General features: G+C 37.2%; 1 protein-coding gene across 1 annotated transcript in view; it reads right to left on the reverse strand.

The window, feature by feature from the left end:
• Nucleotides 1–24,511, reverse strand: part of IARS2 (isoleucyl-tRNA synthetase 2, mitochondrial) — a 62,093-nt gene that overhangs the window by 33,128 nt on the left and 4,454 nt on the right. Inside the window, exons 3-11 of the mRNA XM_072814449.1 lie at nt 9,561–9,720; nt 8,579–8,727; nt 8,449–8,498; nt 8,258–8,367; nt 8,085–8,175; nt 7,415–7,530; nt 4,906–5,075; nt 3,968–4,058; nt 2,090–2,241 (exon numbers count right to left, since the gene is read on the reverse strand). Of these exons, the coding sequence (XP_072670550.1) occupies nt 2,090–2,241; nt 3,968–4,058; nt 4,906–5,075; nt 7,415–7,530; nt 8,085–8,175; nt 8,258–8,367; nt 8,449–8,498; nt 8,579–8,727; nt 9,561–9,720 (1,089 nt within the window). The remainder of the gene's footprint in view (nt 1–2,089; nt 2,242–3,967; nt 4,059–4,905; nt 5,076–7,414; nt 7,531–8,084; nt 8,176–8,257; nt 8,368–8,448; nt 8,499–8,578; nt 8,728–9,560; nt 9,721–24,511) is intronic.

Here is a 24,511-nt window from a genome sequence, read left to right on the forward strand (position 1 = left end):
AAATGAAGCAAAGTTAAAACACGGCCAGAAAGGATCTAATTAATAACATCAAGAGCAGACTTCACCATTAGAGAATGTGACCAGAGATTTTATACTAACTTTCAAGCACCCTAGGTCAAAACTGGCAATAACAGGGTTAGCAGAAGCATTAAACTTCATTAAACTATAGTCAAAATCCATTGAAACTTGATTTCGATGATAATTTTTCAGTACTTAAGAAGTGCGCAATTGTTGTAGATTAAGAAACAAGGATTGTAATAGAACCTAATTTCACATAGTGTAGTTTACAACATAGAAAACACTTTCTCAGAGTCCCACTTCTTATTTACTTACTCTCTCAAGAACTCTCCCTACCTGCAGCCCCACAAAATTGTTTTTTATTTCATTTAATTTGTCAATTACCAAAAGATGAACTGTATAGGAAAATGTTTGGTCATAATCTCCAAAAAGGCCAAAATATGTTAATTAAATTTTTGAGAAATTCTCCATGCGTTAATTAAAGCATTTTCTACTTCCAGAGCAATTTAAACATTTTCCTCACTTAACCTGAACTACAAGAAATCCTCTCCCTGGGGGGCACCTGGGTAGCAAAGTCAGTTAAACTTGCTTGGGCTCTTGGTTTCAGCTGAGGTCATGATCTCAGAGTTTTGAGATCAAGCCCCAAGTCTGGCTCTGTGTTCAGCGGGGAATCTGCTCAAAATTCTCTCTCCCTCTGCTGCTCCCCACTGCTTGCTCCCTCTCCCTCTCCCTCAAATAAATAAATCTTAAAAAAAAAAATCCTCTCCCAAGAAACCCTTTGTAGCACCACCTACTGGCAGAATGGCAACATCTGCAATTCAATTTGATTACTGCTTGGTTTAAAAATCCAAGAAATATGAATACAGACTGGATATTTGATTCTGTTAAGCAATAACCATTACTTTTATAAGACGGTAACAATGGCATTCACATTATTTTTACATAATCTTTATCTTTCCGATACACATACTGAAATATTTATGGAAGATATAAGGCCTGAAATTTGCTTCAAAATAATCCAATGGGTAAGGAGTAATAGGCAGGGGTGGTAGGAACGGCAAAAATAAAAATAAAACTGGCCAAAAGTTGATTAATGTTGAATTTGGGTGGTAGAAACAATAGGGTATGTTATTTTATTTCCATAAGAGGAATTGAAAATGGTCTATAAAGGACAATTAAAAAAGACAAAAAAACCACTTGGCTCTAGCGTATTATATCACACTTAGATGTTCTTCCATAAAAAAATCTGTGCAGAGCTAGAAGTTACTAATCTTAACTTCTACAACTCAGGAAAACAGATTTCACAGGAATGTAAAAAAAACAAAACACAAAAAAGTCCATATTACAGTTCCCCATTCTATGCAAATGTAGAAAATGTAGATTGCGTGCATAGCTTCAAATTGCCAGGCCAACAAATAAACCAAGTCACTACAGTTATATGTTAAGATGAAAACAGGAAAGCAAAATATCTTCATTATCAGCCTGATTAATAAATATGAATTTGAGCTTTTTCACTCAATTAAGTTGTTCATGACACACACAGAGATACATAATTATAGTCAATAAAAGAGCTCAAATATATATTAATATTTAGAATCCCCATTGTAAAGTATTTGTTAACTCAAGGCAATTTCTTAAATGGACTGTAATTTCAATCATAAGGAAGAACGGGGGTTTTTAGAATGTTTTACTGAATGTTTACTGTGTGCCACTGTTCTGGAGCTTTTATTCACTTACCTCATGAGGCAGGCATCATATTATCAGCTCCATCCCGATGAGGACACTGAGGTTCTAAGAGGTTAAACCATCTCCTGAACTCAGTTCTGTCCTAATTTATAATATGCAGGGCAGGAAATTTAGACAAGTCCCTTAACCTCTTTAAGCCACACGTGTGTAAGGAAGGTAGAGAAATCCAAGATCCTTCTAAAATCATAATTTTATGAAATCAAATCACCGAATCATTATAGCAGTAATCCTTTCTTTTCCCCAAACCTTACCCTCAACCTCGTATGCAACCCTTTCACACTGAGGGGATGAAAACCCAACATTCACAGTAGAATGTCTCTTATACCTTGGCTGTAGCCTTGATATCCGTGATATTTACAAACCACTGCTTGCTGGCACGAATAACCACTGGTTTCTTAGTCCTCCAGTCATAGGGATAGCTGTGTACCAATCTCTCCTCTTTCAACAAATGCTTTGCAGCCTGAAGCATCTTTATAACTTGAAAAATAATCAGTAACAATTTATATTAGACATAATTAAAAAGTTACTATGAAAATCCTAATAACTCTCTAATTCCCAGGGAGTATTAAATCTGGACTAGTAAGTACCAGTCTGTAAGAGTAGCCACTTACCAGCTGTCAAAGGCATAATCTAGGAATCTCCCGGAAAAAAAAAAAAAAAAAAAAAAAAGAGACTATAAAACCTTAATTAGACTACAAATTAAGCCACTCCCATGGCTTTTCACTCCAAAGATAAATAGGATATATCAAAAATTCTACATTTGAAATTCATAGTCATAGTGTTTCATACCATGAATCTTAAAATGGTTTCCAAAAAATCCAGAAGAAACCAGCTACAGTGGATTGAATTTTAACTTCCCAAAAGATAACCCTTGGTACCTGTCAATGTGACCATATTTGGAAATAGGATCTTTGCAGACATAATCCAGTTAGATTCACACTAGATTCAAGTGCACCCTAAGTCCAATGACTAGTGTTCTAATAAGAGAAGAGGACACATAGACACACGGGAGCAACAACGGGGTAAAGATTAAAGTAATACAGGGATCCCTGGGTGGCGCAGCGGTTTGGCGCCTGCCTTTGGCCCAGGGCGCGATCCTGGAGACCCGGGATCGAATCCCACATCAGGCTCCCGGTGCATGGAGCCTGCTTCTCCCTCTGCCTATGTCTCTGCCTCTCTCTCTCTCTGTGACTATCATAAATAAATAAAAATTAAAAAAAAAAAAAAAGATTTTAAGATTAAAGTAATACAGCTGTAAACCAAAGAATGCTAAGGGTAACCAGAAGCCACCGGAGCACTGCCCTGCTAACACACTGATTTCAGACTCCTAGCCTCCAGAACTGTGAGAATAAATTTTTATTGTTTTAAGCTACTAAATTTACGGTACTTTGTTAGCATAGTCTCACGCAAGCAATACACCCTTTAGTTAGCCTTAGTGTAAGTCTGGCCAAAGAAAAGTCTTCAGGGCAGCCTGGGTGGCTCAGCAGTTTAGCACCGCCTTCAGCCCAGGGCGGGATCCTGGAGACCCAGGATCGAGTCCCACGTCAGGCTCCCTGCATGGAGCCTGCTTGACCCTCTGCCTGTGTCTCTGCCTCTCTCTCTCTGTGTCTCTCACGGATAAAGAAATAAAATCTTTAAAAAAAAAGAAAGAAGAAAAGAAAGAAAAGAAAAGAAAAGAAAAGAAAAGAAAAGAAAAGAAAAGAAAAGAAAAGAAAAGAAAAGAAAAGAAAAGAAAAAAGAAAAGAGAAAAGAAAAGAAAAGAAAAGAAAAGTCTTCAGAGTACCTGGTCCTTGGATCCAAAATTATAAAAAGTCAGAAAGCCAAATCAAGGCTGGAGGATACCTAAGATCATAACACATCAACAGTGCTTTACATGTGCTCAATCAATTATAAGGGTTATAAAAAGAATAGTGTCTGATACACAATCAACAACTAGCCTCAAGCTTGATTTTATTCTTCCACTAATACTGTTGTGGCCCTAAAATAACATCACTTGCTAATGATTCTCCTGCTTTACTTAACTAAATAGAGCAACTTTAAAGCAAAAGAAATCTCAACCTCCATTTTAAACCACGGGGTAAAATAAACTACAATTTTAGATCTTTGTTTCTAATGAAAGTGTAAGATGGGAGAACAGCCAGCAAAGGTTGCTGCTGTTTTTCAGAAAATATATATTTATGATAACAACATACACAACACTCACCCACATCTGTTCCCTCTTCAAGGACAGCCTTGTTTTGAAGTTTAGGACCTGCAACATCTGTGAAAACTCCATCTTCATCCACTAAACAGTCCTACAATGGGTTATTTTCAACAATTAAAGTACCAAAACATTTAATCTTATGACAATTGCTGACAAAACAATATATATAAAACATCTCAGTATAGTCTTCCACTGTATTGAAAATCTGGGTACAAATACCATATGATCTCACTCGTATGTGAAATTTGAGAAACAAACAAAAGAAAAAGAAGAGAGAAAAAAAAGAGAGAAAGAAACTAAGAAACAGACTCTTAACTATTGAGAGCAAACTGATGGTTACTAGAGGGGAGGTGGTGGGGGGCAGGGGGCAATGGGGTGAGTATTAAACAGTACACTCATCATGATGAAAAATAAAATAATATTCAAAAAAGTAAGATATATTAAAAGCACCTTTAACTTAGTCTCTCTTAATTTCTAGATCTATGGCAATGTACATATATTGTGCTGACTTTGGGATGCATCTGAAGTAAATGGAAAAACTTCCTAATTGGCATGTAAAACATAAATTTAGAAAGGACTGTTTACTTAAAAAACAAAACAAAACCTGTTCTTTTCAACTAGTAAAACCTGCTTGCCATTTTTCACAACTAAAAGCAATCTGTCTATATGAATTAATACTTTGGAAGAAAAAAATTGTCCCTACTTAATATTTTTCAATTCTAATTTTGTGGTGATTTTGTGTTAATTCTAGGAAATCTTTCTCAATTAGTATGAATTAATGAGGCATTAGGGTACTGAACATTAGGGTACTAAGCATTTCACAACTAAGTTATGACAAAAATGATTGCTTATCACCAAAAAATAAAGATGTTAGTTAGGATTTATCACTTTAATTTTGCAAAAGCAATAATTAAGAAGGAAAAAAAGAGGAAAAGTACCGTGGGCAGGTTGTGCTGAGAAGCTACGCTGTAATCCTCCATACCATGAGCTGGGGCTGTGTGCACCAATCCTGTTCCCTTTGTCATGGTCACATGACTTGCAGGTAAAAGAGGGGAGGCTTTATCAGGAATTAAAGGATGAGCACAAGTACCACCTTCCAAATCTGCACCTGTAGGGAAAGAAAGCCATAATTTAGAATTATTTTACATGACAACGCTTCTACAGTAGCCACAGACTATCAACGGTAGCCACAGACTATCAGGTGAAAGGTGCAGGATCTGCAACGAGGCTGGACTCAAATCTCCGCTTCCCCTTTGACTTGCCCTGTGACCTTTAGCAATCTACAATAGGTGGATAATTACAGTCCTACCTCAGAGAGTTGCCATGAAGACAAGCTGAGGTAATGCATTTTAAGTATTTGGGACCCTCAGCCTAATACCTGCCACACAGTAAATGATTAAAATATTAGCAATTATTGGGGCACCTGGGTGGCTCAGTTGGTTTGGCATCTGTCTTTGGCTCGGGTTGTGGTCCTGAGGTCCTGGATGGAGACCTGTATTGGGGCTCGTTGCTCAGCAGGGCACCTGCTTCTCCCTCTGCCCTGCTCCTGCACTCGCTCGCTCACTCTCTCTCTCTCTATTTCGAATGGATAAATAACATCTTTAAATAAAATAAATTAAATATTAGCAATTATTATAAGATACGACTCAAACGGACCCTAGAAGATTTCTTTATGTGCAGCTATGCACCTTTTGGAACATGAAGACAAACAGTAGTAGATCACCAAATCAATGACCAGTAGGTTCTTTTTTTAATATTTTATTTATTAATGAGAGCTGCAAAGAGAGAGGCAGAGACATAGGCAAAGGGAGAAGCAGGCTCCCCACAGGGAGCCTAATGCAGGACTCAATCCCAGGACCCCTGGGATCATGACCCGAGCCAAACAGACAATCACTGAGCCACTCAGGTGCCCCCACCATTTCTTATCCTTTTTTGAAAAGAAACAATAGTGAGTTCCCCAGAGATAGTATTAGAATCTACTGGTTGGGAGCCTGCTTCTCCCTCTGCCTGTATCTCTCCCTATGTGCCTCTCATGAATAAATTAAATCTTTAAAAAAAAAAATCTCTGATCAATAAGAAACAATTTATATTTTTCTGGAAAGAAAAGCTATCCTACATAAATTATTCCACTTTAGCTGTTCAACATTCCTACTACTTTAATAAGTAATAAGCTGTCTATAATTTATTTTGCCACAGAAGAGAGAAGTATATCTATTCTGAAATGTGGTGGCTCAAAATGGTAACCCAATGATTCTCTTACACTAATAATTTGAAACAATTACCCAATCTAGAAAGGTGATCTTAAGTTTAACCTGAGCACTTTCAAAAACCTTATGAGAATGCCATTCAGCTTTTATAACAATATCTAATTTGTTAATGAAGTCTGTAATATCTTCTGTGCTTAAAAATGATATAGAAGGGTAGGATACAAAGAATATACTGAATCCTCTTATTTATTGTACCAAGAAGGACCAAATGGTATTAAATGTCAAACATTCTGTAGCTTCTTTCCTGGTTTTGACATAAAACACTTTTTTTGTTATCGTTATGGTTATTTAAACTTAAACTATTTAACTGGCTTGTATCTGAAATGATGCATTTGGAAGGCTTCTCTATTGAGCTAGGCAATCTTTCTATTTTGGGGTGTCTCATTCTACTCATGTGATTTTTTAAAAATTTGTTTATTTATTTTAGAGAGTGAGAGAGCACAAGTGGGAAGGGCAGAGGTAAAGGAAGAAAGAATCTCAAGCAGATTCTGAACTGAGTGCAGACCCTGCTACAGGGCTCAATCTCACAACCCTGAGATCATGATCTGAGCCAAAACCAAGAGTTGGACATTTAACCAACTGAGCCACCAGGTACCCTGTGATTTTTTTTTTAAGTAAGAAACACAAAGATGTAGTATCCCTAAAGATCAGAGGTGATTTTAAACTTCCCTAGATTTTAATAATTATATTTCAAAACCAATCAGTACTTTAGAACTCCCAAATTACAGCTTACTAAGGATTCTTCTGATAGAAGTTTAGTCTTTGGAATAATTTTCAGAATTCACTAAATTTCCTCATTAAAATCATATACCAAAAAAAAAAATTATTTCCTTCCTTACACCTTTGATTAAATCAGATAAAGGTTAATCTTTAGTGAAATAATTTTGAATAAAATTTTAAAAGGATATTTGTTTATTTCTACATTGTACAAAAGACATTTTTCTAATTTTACGTTGGATATTTGCCAGAAATACTGTTGCACTTTTATCAATGTTCATATTTTCTATACTCCTATCATGCTTAATATATTTTCCTTTAGTATAATCAATGTAAAATATATTCTAGAAAGGTAAAGACCATATCTGTTTCAATTCACAATGCAAAACAGTCAGCAAGTACTAAACTCAAAACAAATGGTACTCTGATGACTGTGATCATTAGAGTATCTATAAATCTTCACCTGAAAATGTTGAGATAACCTCAAATGTTGTTTCCAAAGCAGAAGCAACGGATGTTACTTTATCTGCAGCAAGTACGTACAGATCTCCAGATGTGGAACATTTCACAATAGCATATCTAAAATAAAATTTTAAGAGAAAATTAATAATAATGAAAAAAGAAAAGTCACAGATAATATTTTAATGGTTTACATCATTTTAGGAAAACTAACTTCATAATTGAAAAAACAATACTTTCAAGAACTTTATCCCTTACATTTGTTTCGTTTTTCAAAAAAGGTGAAAATGAGATCTTAAATGGAATTATTTAAATCTTTTTTTTTTTAATTTTTATTTATTTATGATAGTCACACACAGAGAGAGAGAGAGAGAGAGAGGCAGAGACACAGGCAGAGGGAGAAGCAGGCTCCATGCACCGGAAGCCCAATGTGGGATTCGATCCCGGGTCTCCAGGATCGCGCCCTAGGCCAAAGGCAGGCGCTAAACCGCTGCGCCACCCAGGGATCCCTGAATTATTTAAATCTTAATAAAATCTATACGAACATAACAACTAATCTACATATCATTCATTAAATTTTAAGTGAACAATGAGATGAAATAAATCCAAAATACTGCTATTGATGGAATCAATCCTATTTGTGGATAAAATGAAAAATATAGTAATATACTTACTTTGAGTCTGGCATATAACAAACAGCTTGATTGGCTGGAATTGTCCAAGCCTGGGTGGTCCAAACTAAAAAACTAACAGGAGATGACCCATCTGTGAAAATAAAATTTCAAATACACTAGCAAATGTTACAATTCTGTAACTTTAATAAACTCAAACAGTGAATAAATCTTACCTATGAGAGATACCAACTTGGGAGAAGGTTTCAGGAGAGGGAATTTTACATATATTGAGCGACTGACATGTTCAGGATTATACTCAAGTTCTGCTTCAGCCAATGCAGTCCTACGATTTAAGAATATTAGATGTAAGTATTTGAGGGACTCACAAAATTCTCCACTTTAACTACCAAAAACACATACATACCTTGATGAGGGAGACCAAAACACCGGTTTGTAAGATCGATAAACCAAGCCCTATAAAGACAAATATATTACATGAAAGCTGGAATTTTATAACACATAACATACTCAAAGGAAAAAAAATACTTCATCACCTTCTCATACATTTGGTAGAAAATTCTCAACTGTTTGGCCTCATATTTTCCATCAAATGTATAGTAGCAATTATTCCAATCTGCCATTACTCCCCAACGAATAAAAGCTGATCTCTGTTTCTTAATTGCTGCTTCAGCAAATGATCTAGCTAAAAAAAATTAAGAAAGAAAAGCATTTGAAAAACAATAAATTGAAACTCTTAAACATGGTTTAGAACGTAGGCCTCTAAATGGAGGTATTATACACAATGTATACTATAAAATGTACTTAATAGAAAAATTATTCTAAAGGTTAAAAGTGTTCAGAAGATAACTAAAACAAATTCTAAAATTAATTAGAATTTCAAAAATATTTTCCAGACTTAATAACCTTACATTTAGAAAAAAATTAACTGGAAAAATTATTCTTCATACTTCTTAATCTGAGAAAAGATAAAAGAATGATTCTTATTTCATTACACACAGAAAAAGTAATCAGTACATCTAGGTTAAGCCAATAATAAGATGTTTTACAGTGAAGTAAAAAATCTTCACAATCATATCTAAATATACAGTAGTTTAAGAACAGAAGATTCCTCTCTGTCCCAATCTAATAAAGGATCAAATGAGATTAATTTTAAAAATATATCTGTATTCTAGAACTGATTTAATCTAGCACTTGAAATAGGTCAACAAGCTCCAGCCAGAAAAGTAAATAAAAACATTGAGCACGGTAATAATTTCACAAAATATGAAGATCAAAGAACTGAAAAATGGACTCGCAAATGCTCACAAATCTTTCCTTCAGTCTCTGAACGTAAATTCTCAAAAGTCAATTGAACAAGATCTGCATTTTCCGTGACAAAAATGGGTTTCTAACAGATCCCATTATAGCCAAAAAAAACAAAAACAAAAAAAAACAGAAAGTCTCTTTGAGTAAGCCCTGACTTTTCTAAGGAACCAGCATTTAAAAATAATCATTCTCAAACAGAAACAGATTTACCTTTCTTTCTAATTTCCACAGCTGACAGATTCTGAGCTTTTCCACCAAGTTCTGATAATACTTTTATTTCAATGGGTAATCCATGACAATCCCAGCCTGGCACAAAATGTATTTTGGAACCTCTCATCATATGGTACCGATTGGCTATATCCTTCAAAATCTGTGAAGATGATAATTATCATTTATATACAAAATGTGTAACCTAGTTATATTCCTTTTTAAAACATTTTTTTTAATTTAAATTCAATGTAGTTAACATACAGTGTATATTATTAGTTTCAGGGGTAGAATTTAGTGATTCATGAGTTGCATATAACACCCAGTGTTCATTACATCGCATGCCCTCCTTAATGCCCATCACCCAGTTATCCTGTTATCCTATTCCCCCCAACAACCTCCCTCCAGCAATCCTGTTTCTTATAGTTAAGAGTCTCTTATGGTTTGCACCAGTTATATTCATCATTGCAAAACACTGAGAAAGCTCAATTTTAAAAGGATTTATATAAACAAAATAACCTATTCAATTTATTAACTCATGTTCTACAGAAACACAAAAGTAACACATATTTGAAGTTTTAAAATGCCATTAACTCCAGAAAACAAATCAAATAAAAGATTTCAAAGTGAAAAATACTATGTCTAGAATTACCAATTTGTTTGTAAAGTTGGGATATGCAGAAGAGTAGTCTATACTGCTTTTTTAAGAAAAAATTTTGACCTCTTAAAAACTAGACAGTAGGGCAGCCCTGGTAGGTGGCTCAGCAGTTTAGCACTGCCTTCAGCCCAGGGTGTGATGATCCTGGAGACCTGGGATCGAGTCCTACATCGGGCTCCCTGCATGGAGCCTGCTTCTCCTTCTGCCTGGGTCTCTGCCTCTCTCTCTCTCTCTGTCTCTCGTGAATAAATAAAAATCTTAAAAAAAAAAAAAAAGAAAAAAAACTAGACAGTAAAAATAAGTCATTTATAAATTTGCTTTACTCTAATTAAAAATATTAACATGAAATAACTCAATATTATTTATTTTCAACTAAGAAATAGAATATAATCAACGCAAAACTCATAATGTCCTTAGAGTATGGAAACTTTCCCTTCCTAGTTCATTTTAGATACTAGAGGGGAGCAGAGCCTTTTAAAAATATATTACCATTATAAAATGGAAGATCAAAGGCAAAGGATCAATTTGGCTCCAAGCTCAATTTCCTCTTCCCAAAATGAAACAATGCCCGGAAAATTATTTCCTCCTTTCCATATCCATCAAAATTAGAAAAGATATTATATATTCTTCCCACAGCTTCCCCCAATTAAAATTCTAACTTTTGAACTTACCAAACAGCAGGAGGAAGCCCTGTGGCCTGGGTAGTAATCACAAGACATAAAAAATGTATCTAATTATACATACTCAAGATATGTACCCTTTCAGTAGGTATATTATTGAAATCAATCAATACACAAATAACCTCCATCCCATTAATCTTATTTGAAATTATTCTCTCTGGTTATTATTTATCCCTTCCCAGTAAAATAGAAACTCCTTGAAATCTCATCTGTCTTCTTCACCAGTAAATCCCCTGCATTTAGAATGGTATCTGGCACTGTCTAAAAATATCTGTGGAAGAAATGAATGTCTACATATATGCTCTAGACTGTAACACTTTATATAGTAGCCACTAGCTATCAGTTGGCTACTGAGCAACTGAAAACATGGCTAGTCCAAATTGAAATGCACCATAAATGTAAAATATATACCAGATTTCAAATACTGTGTACAAAAAAAATAGAATGTGAAATATCTCAAAAAAAGTTTCACAGTGGCTATAAATTAAAATGGTAGCTTAGATATGCTGAGTTAAATATAGTGTTAAAAATAAGGCTCATCTGTTTCTTCTTTTTTTATGCAGCTAATAAAAAAAATTTAACTTACGTGGCTTACATTTGTAGCCTGCATTGTTTCTACTGAACAGTGTTGCTTTTGGCCGTATTAGCAGAATGAAATCATTTCAGCTAATAATGAATGTCCCTATAGGGAAGGTTATATGTGAAGCCCATGTAAAAGGAACAGCAGGGATGCAAACACAATGTTTTACCAGTCCTCTCCAAACAAGTTCCTCCATATGTTTAAGAACCACTGGTCTCTTTTATTCATGATAATCCTCTGTCCTCATTTCTTTTTCCTATCACAATACTCATGTATTCCTTTGTTTCAAGACGTATTTCTGAATGCCTACTATATGCCAAAAACTATTGTAAGAACTTAGAGTATGGCAGTAAACAGGAGAGACAAGGTCTTTCAAATGAAGACAGAAAATAAACATATTCATTCACTACGAAGAAAAAAGAAAGGCTGAAAGTTTGAAAATAGCATGTGAGCTGGTTGTGGTGGCAGTGCTATTGTAGAGGAAGATCAGTAAAGCCTGATGAGATGAAGTCTGAACAGAGACATGAAGGAAATGAGAAAATGTACCATTTAGATGAATACGTGGGAAATGCATTCCAAAAAAAAAAAAAAAAGGAAATGCATTCCAAGGGAGGTAAGCAAGCATGACTACCTATGGTATGTCTGAGGAAAAACAAAAACTGTTCCTCCTCTAGTTCCAAAGAGCCCAAAATCTTCAACAGAACCTCCAACTATACACATGAGAGGCAGATTTGTATAGTGCCTCAGTTTTTTAGAGAGAACTCCTCTCTCCTCAATCCATATGGAGCTCACTCCCCTCCACTCTAGCTACAAGGGTGGACACATGATCCACTGTGGCCTTCAGCATATTCTATTCCCAAGTCCAAAATGATTGATTCAGGGACAGACCTGTGACTCAAATCAGGACAAAGAGATTCAATCCAGGACTTTTGGAAAAACTGCTGGAAAAGAGAAGATAGAAGAATATAAGCCTGTAAATGTTAAGAAATGTGCAGGGTGGGAATGAGGGTATGGGAAGCATCAAAAGAGGAACCATGTTTAAGAGTGAAAAATGGAGAAAAACTAACTCTAATAATATCTGAGTCCCTGGATCCAGCCATGAAAGGAGCTGAAACTATCTCTAGACTTTAATAGTTAATATTGGGACACCTGGGTGGCTCAGCAATTGAGCACCTGCCTTTGGCCCAGAGCGTGATCCCAGAGTCCCGGGATCGAATCCTACATCAGGCTTCCTACATGGAGCCTGCTTCTTTCTCTGCGTCTCTCTCTCTCTCTCTGCCTCTCTCTCTGTCCCTCTGTGTGTGTCTCTCATGAATAAATAAATAAAATCTTAAAAAAAGAACAGTTAATATTAAAGCCAATAAATTTCCATTTTTGCTTAATTTATTCAAGAGTTGCCTTTCTATCCCTAGCAACCAAAAGAATCTGGAACAATAGAGTTTTCTTTTTTATTTTTGTTATAATAAATTATTTTATTGGGTATATTAAAAACAAGAAACTAGATTTTTTCCAATTAAAATGTCTTAATTCAAAAAAAATAAAAATAAAATGTCTTAATTCTTTGAACACATGCAGCAGAAAGTTCCAAAAGACAAATGGATAAGTCAGACTTAAATAATATAAAATGGAGAAAACAATCTAAAAGGAGTAATTTTAAAGCAAAGATAATACCTCTTGAAGGTTCTCTATGATAAGTAACAAGAATGTATTAAAACAGACAAGACTGGGCAGCCTGGGTGGCTCAGCGGCTCAGCTGCCTTCAGCCCAGGTTGGGATCCTGGAGACCCAGGATCAAGTCCCACGTCAGGCTCCCTGCATGGGAGCCTGCTTCTCCCTCTGCCTGTGTCTCTGCCTCTCTCTCTCTCTCTCTCTCTCTGTCTCTCTCGGTCTCTCTCCCTCTCTCTCTCTCTCTGGTCTCTCATGAATAAATAAATAAAATCTTTAAAAAAATAAAAAAAATAAAAATAAAACAGATAAGACTGGTCCAGACACCTATTTTGTTTTATTCATCAGAATAGATAATGCTGCATTATATTCCTATCTGGTAGAGCAATGTGTTCCTTGTCTTTCTTTAAATTTTGACTATTCAAACACATTTACTTTCCAGATTTACTGTTTAACCATTAAGTACATTAAATTTTTTTTAAATTTTCTTTGTTGTTTGTGACTATAAGAGTAAGTTCTTCCCCCCCCCAAAAAAAAAGAGTAACACAGGATCTTTGCTTTAAAAAAAAAATACAAATATTAGTAATAACAAATATTGGGTTTAAATTTTTTTCCAAAATTAGATCCTAATATAACACTCTTAAAATTTGTTTTTCTTCCTTCAGTTAATAATATTTGGACATCTTTCATGTCAGTACAGATATATCTACCTAATTCCTTTTAAGATTCCGTAGTACTTCATCACCAAAATTTATTTAATCAAGTCCCATTAAGGACATCCAGTATACACTACCAGTGTAAATTACGCCTAACTGCTCTACTCCAGTTAAGCAGCCAGCCCTTCAAGCAAAAGCTAAAGAGCCTAGATTTCCACCTTTGTAAATCTGTCACAGGCATCTTTAAGCCCTCCTCCCCAGCCAAGATGTTGTTAAAGAAAATCAAGTAGCAAGTGGGGACTACATCCCTGTAGCTGGCAATGAGACCCCATCTACAGTGTCAGTGGAGACCATGTAAGGAGCCTGGACCCCCCACCCAGCAGCGATGAGGCACCCCTTCCCATTTCCACTGGGGTACTCAGAGGAGGCTTAATGCAGAGTTGGAATGTTCACCACTGCTCGGTGGTAACAAGGCTACCTCTTCCTGCCCTGGTATCACTAGAGGCCATGCAGAAAGCAGTTACATGGCACACTAGCACTTTATAGTTGGGCAGTGACCGTGGAGGCTTAGGGAGAAGTAGAATTCCTATCCTGCTGAGAAGTAAAAAAGGAGCTCCTCTTCTTAGTCTTAAAAGAGGTTGAGTAGAGAATCTGGATTTCTGACCCCACCTGGCAGTAGCCAGACAGTGCTCACATTCCTCTGCTGGAAAGGTGTCAGTGAATAAAAGCTGCTAAAAGTGTTTAAAATTCAGACTCTCAGAAAATACAAAATGTCAAGATTTCAATAAAAGTTCACTTACCATACCAACAGTAAATATCTAAAACTGAATAAAAAGATAGTAGATAACCAACACTAAGATAAGAGAGACGTTAGAATAATCTGAAAAAGATTTTAAAGCAACCATGATAAAAATGGTTAAACAGTTGTGAACATAATTGAAAAATATGAAAAAATAAAAAGCCTCAAAGAATTTGTTGAAAGAGAAAAAATAAATGGTATTTTTTAAACTGAGGTTTAACTGGAACATCAACTGTAAATTTTATACGTGAAAATAACTTTAAAAGTGAAGCAATAACTGAAATAGAAACTCAATGGATGGGACACCTGGGTGGCTCAGTGGTTGAGCGTCTGCCTTCAGCTCAGTGCGTGATCCTGCAGTCCCAGAATCGGGTCCCACATTGGGCCCCTTGCATGAAGCCTGCTTCTCCCTCTGTCTCTGCTTCTCTTTCTCTGTGTCTCTCGTGAATAAATAAATAAAATCTTAAAAAAAAATAAAAAAGAAAAGAAAAAAGAAACTCAATGGATAGGCTTGCATATTGAATGGAGGAGACAAAGATAAAAACCACTAAACTAAAAAAAAAAAAAAAAACCACTAAACTTCACAACTGAATGATAAGTTAATCTAAAAAGCAAAGAGGAGAAAATACGGGGGGAAAAAATGAAAATCAAGGAGTTGTGGGACTATCACAAAAGATCAAACACTGGTGTCACTGCTGTCCTGAAAGGAGACTTTAGTTAGAAATGAAACAGTAACGGCCAGAAACAACACAAACTGGTTGAAGATACATGCCTTCAAATTCAAGAAGCTGAATGATGTCCAACATGACAAATCTAAAGAAATCCACACCAAGAGACACTATCATTAAACTTTCGAAAATGAAAACATCTTAAGAGACATTAGAGAGTGGGGCACCTGGCTGGCTCAGCTAGAAAAGCATGGGATTCTTGATCTTAGGGGTGTGAGTTCCAAGTCCCTGTGTGGTGTAGAGATTACTTTAAGTGAATAAGACTTTAAAAAAGAGAGAGAGAGAGAGAGAGAAATGACACCTTGCTTACACTTGAAAAATAATCTGAATTACAGTAGAGTTTTCATCAGAAAATATGGAGGCCAGAAGCAAGTAGTACAATATTTTTCAAGTGCTGGAAAAAAAAAAAAAAAAAAAAAACACGGTCAATCCAAAATCCTAAGTGTAGCAAAAATATACTTGAAGGATAAAAGGAAAATCAAGACATTATCAGATGCAGGAAAACAAAGATGATCTTTGACCAGCAGACCTGCCCTAAGGAAAAACTACAGGAAACTCTCTAACTAGAAGGAAAACAATAAAGGAATGCGGAAACACAAAGAAGCAAGAAAGGATATGATAGAAATACGAGTAAATATTATAATCTGTTTACTCAAATCTTCAACTTATGTTTCACAGTTGAAAAAATAACTATCAAACACTACCTTATGGAGACAGAAACATATGTATAGAAATACACATAAGACATGTTATAAATATGGGAGGGTAAAGGGATGGAAAGGCAAATACACTTCTAAATAACTCATGGACCAAAAAAGAATTCTCAAGAGAAATCGCAAAATACAATGAACTGAATAAAAATATTAACTAAATACATGTCAAAATTTGTGGAACACAATCTACAGAAGTGCTGACAAAAATTTATAGCAATAAAATGCATATGCTAGAAAAGACAGAAAATCTGATCAAAAATGTAAAATCTCACCTCAAGAAACTACAAAAAGAACAAATGAACCCAAAGCAAGCAGAAACAAAGAAATAATAATTTTAAAAAAATAGTGTCAATGTAATTAAAAACAATAAAAGAGAAAATTCAATGAGACAGAGTTTGACCTTAAGAATGACAGTGCAAGGAACTATATGGACAAACTTCCTAGTAAAACTGGGGAAATAAATTTAAATTTTTTTTTTAAAGATGCTCAACCACTGAGCCATAGGTGCCCTTCAGCTAGTTTATCTTTTTTTTTTTTTAGATTTTATTTATTCATGAGAGACACAAAGAGAGAGACAGAGACACAGGCAGAGGGAAAGGTAGGCTCCCTACAGGAAGCCTGATACGGGAATCAATGCCGGGACTCTGAGATCATGCCTGGAGTCAAAGGCAGATGCTCAACCACTGAGCCACCCAGGCATTCCTGGAGAAATTATTTATTTTTATTTTTATTTTTTTTGGAGAAATAATTTTAAAACCCAATCTTTAAAGCTCTTGGATATATGGCCCATCATCCAGATGAAGAAACATCTATATAACAAAAATTCTACAAAAATTTGTCAGAGAAGTGAGAGTCCTTGGCATTTGACTCAAGGCCATTCTTTCTCTCCAGCCTGCCAGTTCCGTGAGGCAGAGAATCAACTTCAGACTGGTGCTGCCAAGAACCCAGGGCTCCTCTTGCTCCAGCTCTCAGCTGGAGGGCTATTTTCCCTAGGAAGGGCAAGCATTTATGTCTGCATTTATGTCTCTGCCCCAGCCACCTGCTGCTGCTGAGGCTAACTTCCAGGCAAGTGCAGTTAAGAGGTAAGGGACTCCCTCCACTTGGCTCCCACTCATGGAACAGAAACTCTACTTTGGGTACAAGTCTGCTGGGAACACCGGGGCTCCAATCCTACTTGTTCAGGCTCATAAAATGGTGGTTCCACAACAGGAAAGGCAGTTCAAGATCACAGACTGCTGACTCTCCCACAAGTGCTGAACTCTAAAGTAGGGGTATCTCTCACAGAGAAGTATACAGTTGTCCCCACTCTCAGCTCCAGAGCCTTGGCTGGGTGATTTTCTCTGAGGAGAGGAATAGGCAGTAAAACTAATAGCTTTTAATCTCTTCCCAGCAACAGAACATAGAGAAATTCAAGCCTAAGGGGCTGTCAAAAAGAGTGGAGGCTGTGGGGAAAAACAGCTGGAAGGTTTATAGATTCAAGATGACACAGGTTAAAATCTAAGTCAGCTAGTTTGCAGAAGAAAACCAGAAGAGACAGCTGGGAGGAGCCCTGCTGGGATCCGAACAAATGTCAAACACTAACACCCCAGGACCTAATATTTTAAAGGATCCCAAATTTGATGGATTAGTCTACAGGACAGTTTATGCCCTGAGGTGTCGTTGAAAACAACAGAGAAAACAGTTGGTAATTTTCAGACAAAACCCATCTATCTTACTCTGAAAATTTCCAACTGTTTTATTAATTTCAATTAAAAGCTGGGAGGGGGAATGGAGTCCAAGAGACTGTTATTCAGATTTATCACAACTTATGATCTAAAATGCCCAGTTTCTAACAAAAAAGTCTACAACACACGTAAAGAAGTATTTCTCGGGATCCCTGGGTGGCGCAGCGGTTTGGCTCCTGCCTTTGGCCCAGGGCACGATCCCGGAGACACGGATCGAATCCCACGTCGGGCTCCCAGTGCATGGAGCCTGCTTCTCCCTGTGCCTGTGTCTCTGCCTCTCTCTCTCTCTCTCTCTGTGTGTGACTATCATAAATAAATAAAAAAATTTAAAAAAAAAAGAAGTATTTCTCATTACCAGCATCCACTGCTGTGCACATACAGGAGGCTAATGTCTGCAGTTACACAACAACATGCCAACAACCGAGGCTCCCGCAGCTGCTTCCCCCGCAGGCCCAGCTCCAACCTGACTACCATCCCTGGCCTGCATTGCTGTGGGTGCCTGTAACTAGCCCCTGCAGTCACATAAATGCATGCTGACAGCCAAGCTCCCCACTGTTTATAGGTCTGGATCTGGCCCTGATTCCTTTCACTGACTTGTGTGCCAGCAGCCTCAATTTTCCATGACCAACCTCCTTGACCTTGCATAGGCATGTGGCTAGCCAGAGCAGTCACAGTTGTACACACTAACAGCCAGCGGCCCTGAGCTATTTACCTGAAGGTGATCCTGGACACTGTTCCTGCTTCTGACCATCACCACTGCCTATGTCTGCAGCTGGCCCTTACCACCACATTGGCACCTACAGCCAGCCCCCCACCACAACCAAGTGTGGGCAGATCACTGGCTTAGGCCACCATTACCACCTGCCTTGGTCCCCGGCCAATGGACCTGGAAGCATTGCTGAGGACTCCAAAAGCCCATATATTCATGGTGAACCATCTACAGATCTTACTGATGGTCACACTATTGCTGATGAGGACCCCAGCTGCCTGAGCAAACATGATACTACGCCCCCATCCCTAAGCTAGGATGGCCACACACATTCAAACACTGTACCCCACACCACAGCACACTCCAGCATGCTCCCATCTATATGTCTTTCCAGAGCCTGGAAGAAGTGATTGCTTCTTCAAATGCATAGTCAACTACACAAGGCTACAGGAATCACAAAGAACCAAGGAAACATGACCCTGTCAGAGGAACTAAGTAATCTTCTAGTAAAACACACATAAACACATACAGAAATGAAAAGCCACAAACTGCCTGACAAACAATTAAAGCAACTGTCCCATAGATGCTCCAAGAGCAATAAGAGATCAGACATACACAATTTAACAAAATCAGAAAAACAATATAAGAACATAATAAAAAGTTCAATCCAGAGATAGAAAAGAATAAAGAACCAACAATACATTTTGGAGCTGGAGAAGTGTCAAATTCAATGGAGAGCTTCAACAGCCCACAGGAACCATCAGAAGAAAGAATCAGTGAAATCAAAGCTAGATCATTTGAAAATATCCAGCTGAAGGTACAAAAGATACAAGAGTGAAAAGGAATAAAGAAATAACTTTATTTCTTCAGAAATAATTTGAAACCACTTAAAAAAGAAAATCTATGCTTTATGAAAATCCCAGAAGGAAAAGAGAGGGGAAAAAAGAATCAGAAAGTTTATTTAAAGATAAACTAGGGGCACCTGGGTGGTTCAGTGGCTGAGCATCTGCCTTTAGCTCAGGTCATGATCCCAGGGTCCTGAGATCGAGTCCCACATTGGGCTCTCCACAGAGAGCTGGCTTCTCCCTCTGCCTATGTCTCTGCCTTTTTGTGTGTGTCTCTCATGAATAAATAAATAAATCTGAAAGAAAGAAAGAAAGAAAGAAAGAAAGAAAGAAAGAAAGAAAGAAAGAAAGAAAGAAAGAAAGAAAGAAAGAAAGAGGGAGGAAGAAAGAAAGAAAGAAAGAAAGAAAGAAAGAAAGAAAGAAAGAAAGAAAGGAAGGAAGGAAGGAAGGAAGGAGGGAGGGAGGGAGGGAGGAGGAACTAGCTGAGAACTTCCTAAAACTGGGAAACTGGGGAGATACTTGGATATCCAAGTTCACTAAGCTCATACATTCCCAAATAAATGCAACCCAGAGATATTCTAAAAGACACACTATAATTAAACTGTCAAAAATCAAAGACAAAGTAGGTACCTTGAAAGCTACAAAAGAAAAAAGCTTGTCAATTACCAGAGACTCCCCCCATAAGGCTATCAGATTTCTCCGCAGAACCCCAGAACCCCTGCAGGTCAGGACAGAGTGGAATGACATATTAAAATGCTGCAAATAAATTTCCAACTAAGAATACTTTACCTGGCAAAGCTGTCCTTGAGAAATGAAGGAGATGTAAAGACTTTCCTAGACAAACAAATGCTGAGGGAGTTCATCACCCCTAGACCTACCACATAAGAAATTCTGAAAGGAGCTCTTCAAGCTGCAACGAAGGGATGCTATTTACTACCAGGAAAACACAAAAATAACAAAGGTGAGTATATAGTCAAATTCAAAATACCCCAACAGTATATTATGTTGGTGCATTTATGCCATACTCTAACATAAAGACCAAAAGACAGGGGCACCTTAGTGGCTCAGCCTTAACGGTTAAGCATCCAGCTCTTCCTTTCGACTCAAATCATGATCTCAGGGTCATGGGATTGAGCACCGCATCAGGCTCGGCACTGGGTGTGGAGTCGGCTTAGGATTCTCTCTCTCCCTCTCCCTCACCACTGATCACATGCTTTTTCTCTCTCCAAAAAAAATAAATAAGTAAAGCCCTAAGGACAGAAGTATTAAATGTAACTAATGTACATTTAATGTAGCTACAATAACTTGTTAGTAAACACACAATATAAAAAGATGTAAATTATGACATCAAAACATAAAACAAGGGGATCCCTGGGTGGTGCAGCGGTTTAGTGCCTGCCTTTGGCCCAGGGCACGATCCTGGAGACACGGGATCGAATCCCACGTCGGGCTCCCGGTGCATGGAGCCTGCTTCTCCCTCTGCCTATGTCTCTGCCTCTCTCTCTCTCTCTGTGACTATCATAAAAAAAAAAAAAAAAAAAAAATGTGTTGGAAGTAGTAAAAGGATAGAAGTTTTGTATATAATTGAAGTTAAGTTGCTGCAAGCTTAGAAGACTATTAGGTTTTATGTAAGATTCATAGTAATTGATGAGGGAAACAAAGGCAAGAGAAATGAAGCTTAACTTAAATCTCCTGGAACACATGGGTGTCTCAGTCCTTAAATCTGACTTTTTCTCAGGGTCCTGGGATCAAGCCCTGCACTGGGTTCTGCACTACTTTTCCCTCTGCCCCTCTCCCAACTCATGCTTTTTCTCTCTCCCTCTTAACTAAATAAAATCTTTAAATAAGTAAATAAATCTGCCTACAGTTTGCAGCCTACTGATAGACCCCTGTATCATGCAGAGAATGACCTTCTTCAAGGAACTCACGGCTGCCTTAGTGTCTTAATGTTTATGTTTTACTAAAAACTAAAAGTAACCTTACCTTAACAGCAGCTAGCCCCTCAAGGTCCTGAAAGCCTTGCTTCCAAATTCCTTAGAGACTTACACTATCCCTAACCCCCACTAATTAAAAAGTATATAATCAGTTGCTTCTCACAACCCCAGTGCAGCTCTTTCTGCCCACGAGTTCTGTCCCCACACTATAATAAAGTCACCTTTCTGTACCAAAAATGTCTCAAGAATTTTCTAAAAAAAAAAAAAAAAAAAAAAAAAAGATTTCTCTTAGTCATTCTCTCATGAACTCCAAAATTTCTAAATTTTATCAATAATAACAAAGTAAAAGCCTTCAGTAAATGTATAAAAGATATAGATAAGGTAATCAAAACATACCACTATGAAAAAAAAATCAATTTACAAAGGAGATAGAAAGGAACAAACAAAAAACAGTAAGTTGGCATTAGTAAGTCCTTGCCTACTAATAACTACTGTAAATATAAATGGGATTACATCACCAATCAATAGATGTACAGTGACTGAATGGATGAAAAAACAAGACCCAACTGTGCTGCCTATAAGAGACTCCTGTAAGATTTAAGGACACAGATAGGGATCAGGTGAAGGGACAGAAAAAGATTCCATACAAATAGAAACCCAAAGAGAACAATATAGCTACACTTATCTTAGAACAGACTTTAAATCAGACTTTAAATGAGGGGTGCCTGGGTGGCTCAAGCAGTTAAGCATCTGTCTTCGGTTCAGGTCATGATCCTAGGTCCTGGGATGAAGCCCCACATCGGGCTCCCTGCTCGGGGGAGGAGGGGGAAGTCTGCTTCTTCTCCTGCCCATCCCCCCTCATGTGTGCACACCCTCTCTTTTTCACTCAAAGAAATAAAATCTTAAAAAAAAAACTATAACAAGAGACAAAATTATCATAATGATAAAGGAGTCAATTCATCAGAAGAATATAAGTCTTAAAAATATGTGCATCAAACATCAGAGCACCTGATATATTAAGTAACTACTAACAGATCTGAAAAGACAAGAATACATTAACAGTAAAGGACTTCAATATCCCATTTGTCAACAATGAATAGGTCAGTCATACAGACAGAAAATCAGTAGAGACACATTGGACTTGAACTGTACTTTAGACTAAATGGACCTAACATATATACAGAACACTCCATCTACCAGCAGCAGAATATACATTCTTCTCAAGCACACACAGAACAATGGCCAGGATGGATCATATATTAGGCTACAAAACAAGTCCTTATAATGTGGAAGGATTAGGAACACATCAAGTATCTTTTCATACCACATGGTATAAAACTAGAAATCAGTAATATGAAGAAAACTAGAAAATTCACAAATATGTGGAAAATAATATATTTCTGAAAAACCAATGGGTCATATAAGAATATCAAAACAAACAAATATGGAAACATAATGTACTAGACCTTATGAAATGGAACAAAAGCAGTTCTGGGAGAGAAGTTTTTCTTTTTAAGATTTTATTTATTTATTCATGAAAGACACACACAGAGAGAGAGAAGCAGAGATACAGGCAGAGGGAGAAGCAAGCTTCCTGCAAGGAGCCTGATGAGGGACTCGATCCTGGCCCTGAGATCATGCTCCGAGTTGAAGGCAGACGCCCAACCGCTGAGCCACCCAGGCGTCCCATGGTAGGGGCGTTTATAGCAGTTAGTGCCTACGTTAAAAAGGAAGAAAGATCCCAGACTAACTTTACATCCCCATGGAACTAGAAAAGAACAAACTAAGCCCAAAGTTTGTAGAAAGAAGAAATAACAAACATTAGAAGAGAAATAAATGAAACAGAAAACAGGAAAACAACAAAACTTAGTATGGATTTTTTGAAAAGATAAACAAAATGACAAACTTTTAGCTAGACTTATCAAGAAGATCTCAAATAAATAAAATAAAATTATAAACCAAAGAGGAGATACTCCAACCCATATTTGAAAAATAAAAGAACCATAAGAGACTATTATGAACAATTAGGTGCCAAGAAATTGGATAACCCTGGTAGGCTGGCCTCCCAGGACTGAATTAAGAAAAAACAGAAAATTGGGCAGCCTGGGTAGCTTAGCGATTTAGCGCCGCCTTCAGCCCAGCGCGGGATCCTGGAAACCGGGGATTGTGTCCCATGTCGGGTTCCATGCATGGAGCCTGCTTCTCCCTCTGCCTCTCTGTCTCTCACGAATAAATAAATAAAATCTTTAAAAAGAAAAAACAAAATCTGAATAGATCAGTAACAAGTAAGGAGACTGAATCAGTAATTAAAAACCTCTCAACAAAGAAAAGTCCAAGACCATATGGCTTCACTCATTCTAACAAATATTTATAAAAGAATGAATGACAAACCTTTAACTCATCCAAAAAACTGAGGAGGTGAGAACACTCCCAAACTCATTATATAAGGTCAACATTTACCATGATACCAAAGTCAGATAAGGACATGACAAGAAAACTATAGTCCAAAATCCTTGATGAATAAAGATGCAGAAGTTCTCAACAAAATGCTATCAAACGGAATTCAACAGTACTTTAAAAGGATGATACAGGGGATCCCTGGGTGGCTCAGCAGCTGAGCGCCTGCCTTCAGCCCAGGGCGTGATCCTGGAGACCCGGGATCGAGTCCCATATTGGGCTTCTGCATGGAGCCTGCTTCTTTCTCTGCCTGTGTCTCTGCACCACCCCCCTCTCTGTGTCTCTCGTGAATAAATAAAATCTTTAAAAATAAATAAATAAATAAAAGGATGATACAGCAAAAGCAAATGGGATTTATCCCTGGTATTCAAGGATAGATCAACATACACAAAAAAACTGGTAACACTAAGTTGACAGAAATCCTACCATCATCTCAATAGAAGCAGAAAAAGCATCTGACAAAATATAACAGCCTTCCATGATAAAAACTCTCAACAGAGTGGATTTAAAAGGAATGTACCTCAACATAATAAAGACCACATATGATAAGCCCACAGACAGATACCATCATACTCAACAGTGAAAAGTTGAAGGACACCTGAGTGGCTCAGTGGTTGAGTGTCTGCCTTTGACTCAGGTCATGATCCCGGGGTCCTGAGGTCGAGTCCTGCATCTGGCTCCCTGCAGGGAGCCCACTTCTCCCTCTGCCTATGTCTCTGCCTCTCTCTCTGAGTCTCTCATGAATAAATAAATAAAATATTATTTTTTAAAAAGTGAAAAGTTGAAAGCTTTTCCTCTAAGATTAT

Source organism: Canis lupus, chromosome 38, assembly GCF_048164855.1.
Source record: "Canis lupus baileyi chromosome 38, mCanLup2.hap1, whole genome shotgun sequence".
Taxonomy (NCBI): Eukaryota; Metazoa; Chordata; class Mammalia; order Carnivora; family Canidae; genus Canis; species Canis lupus.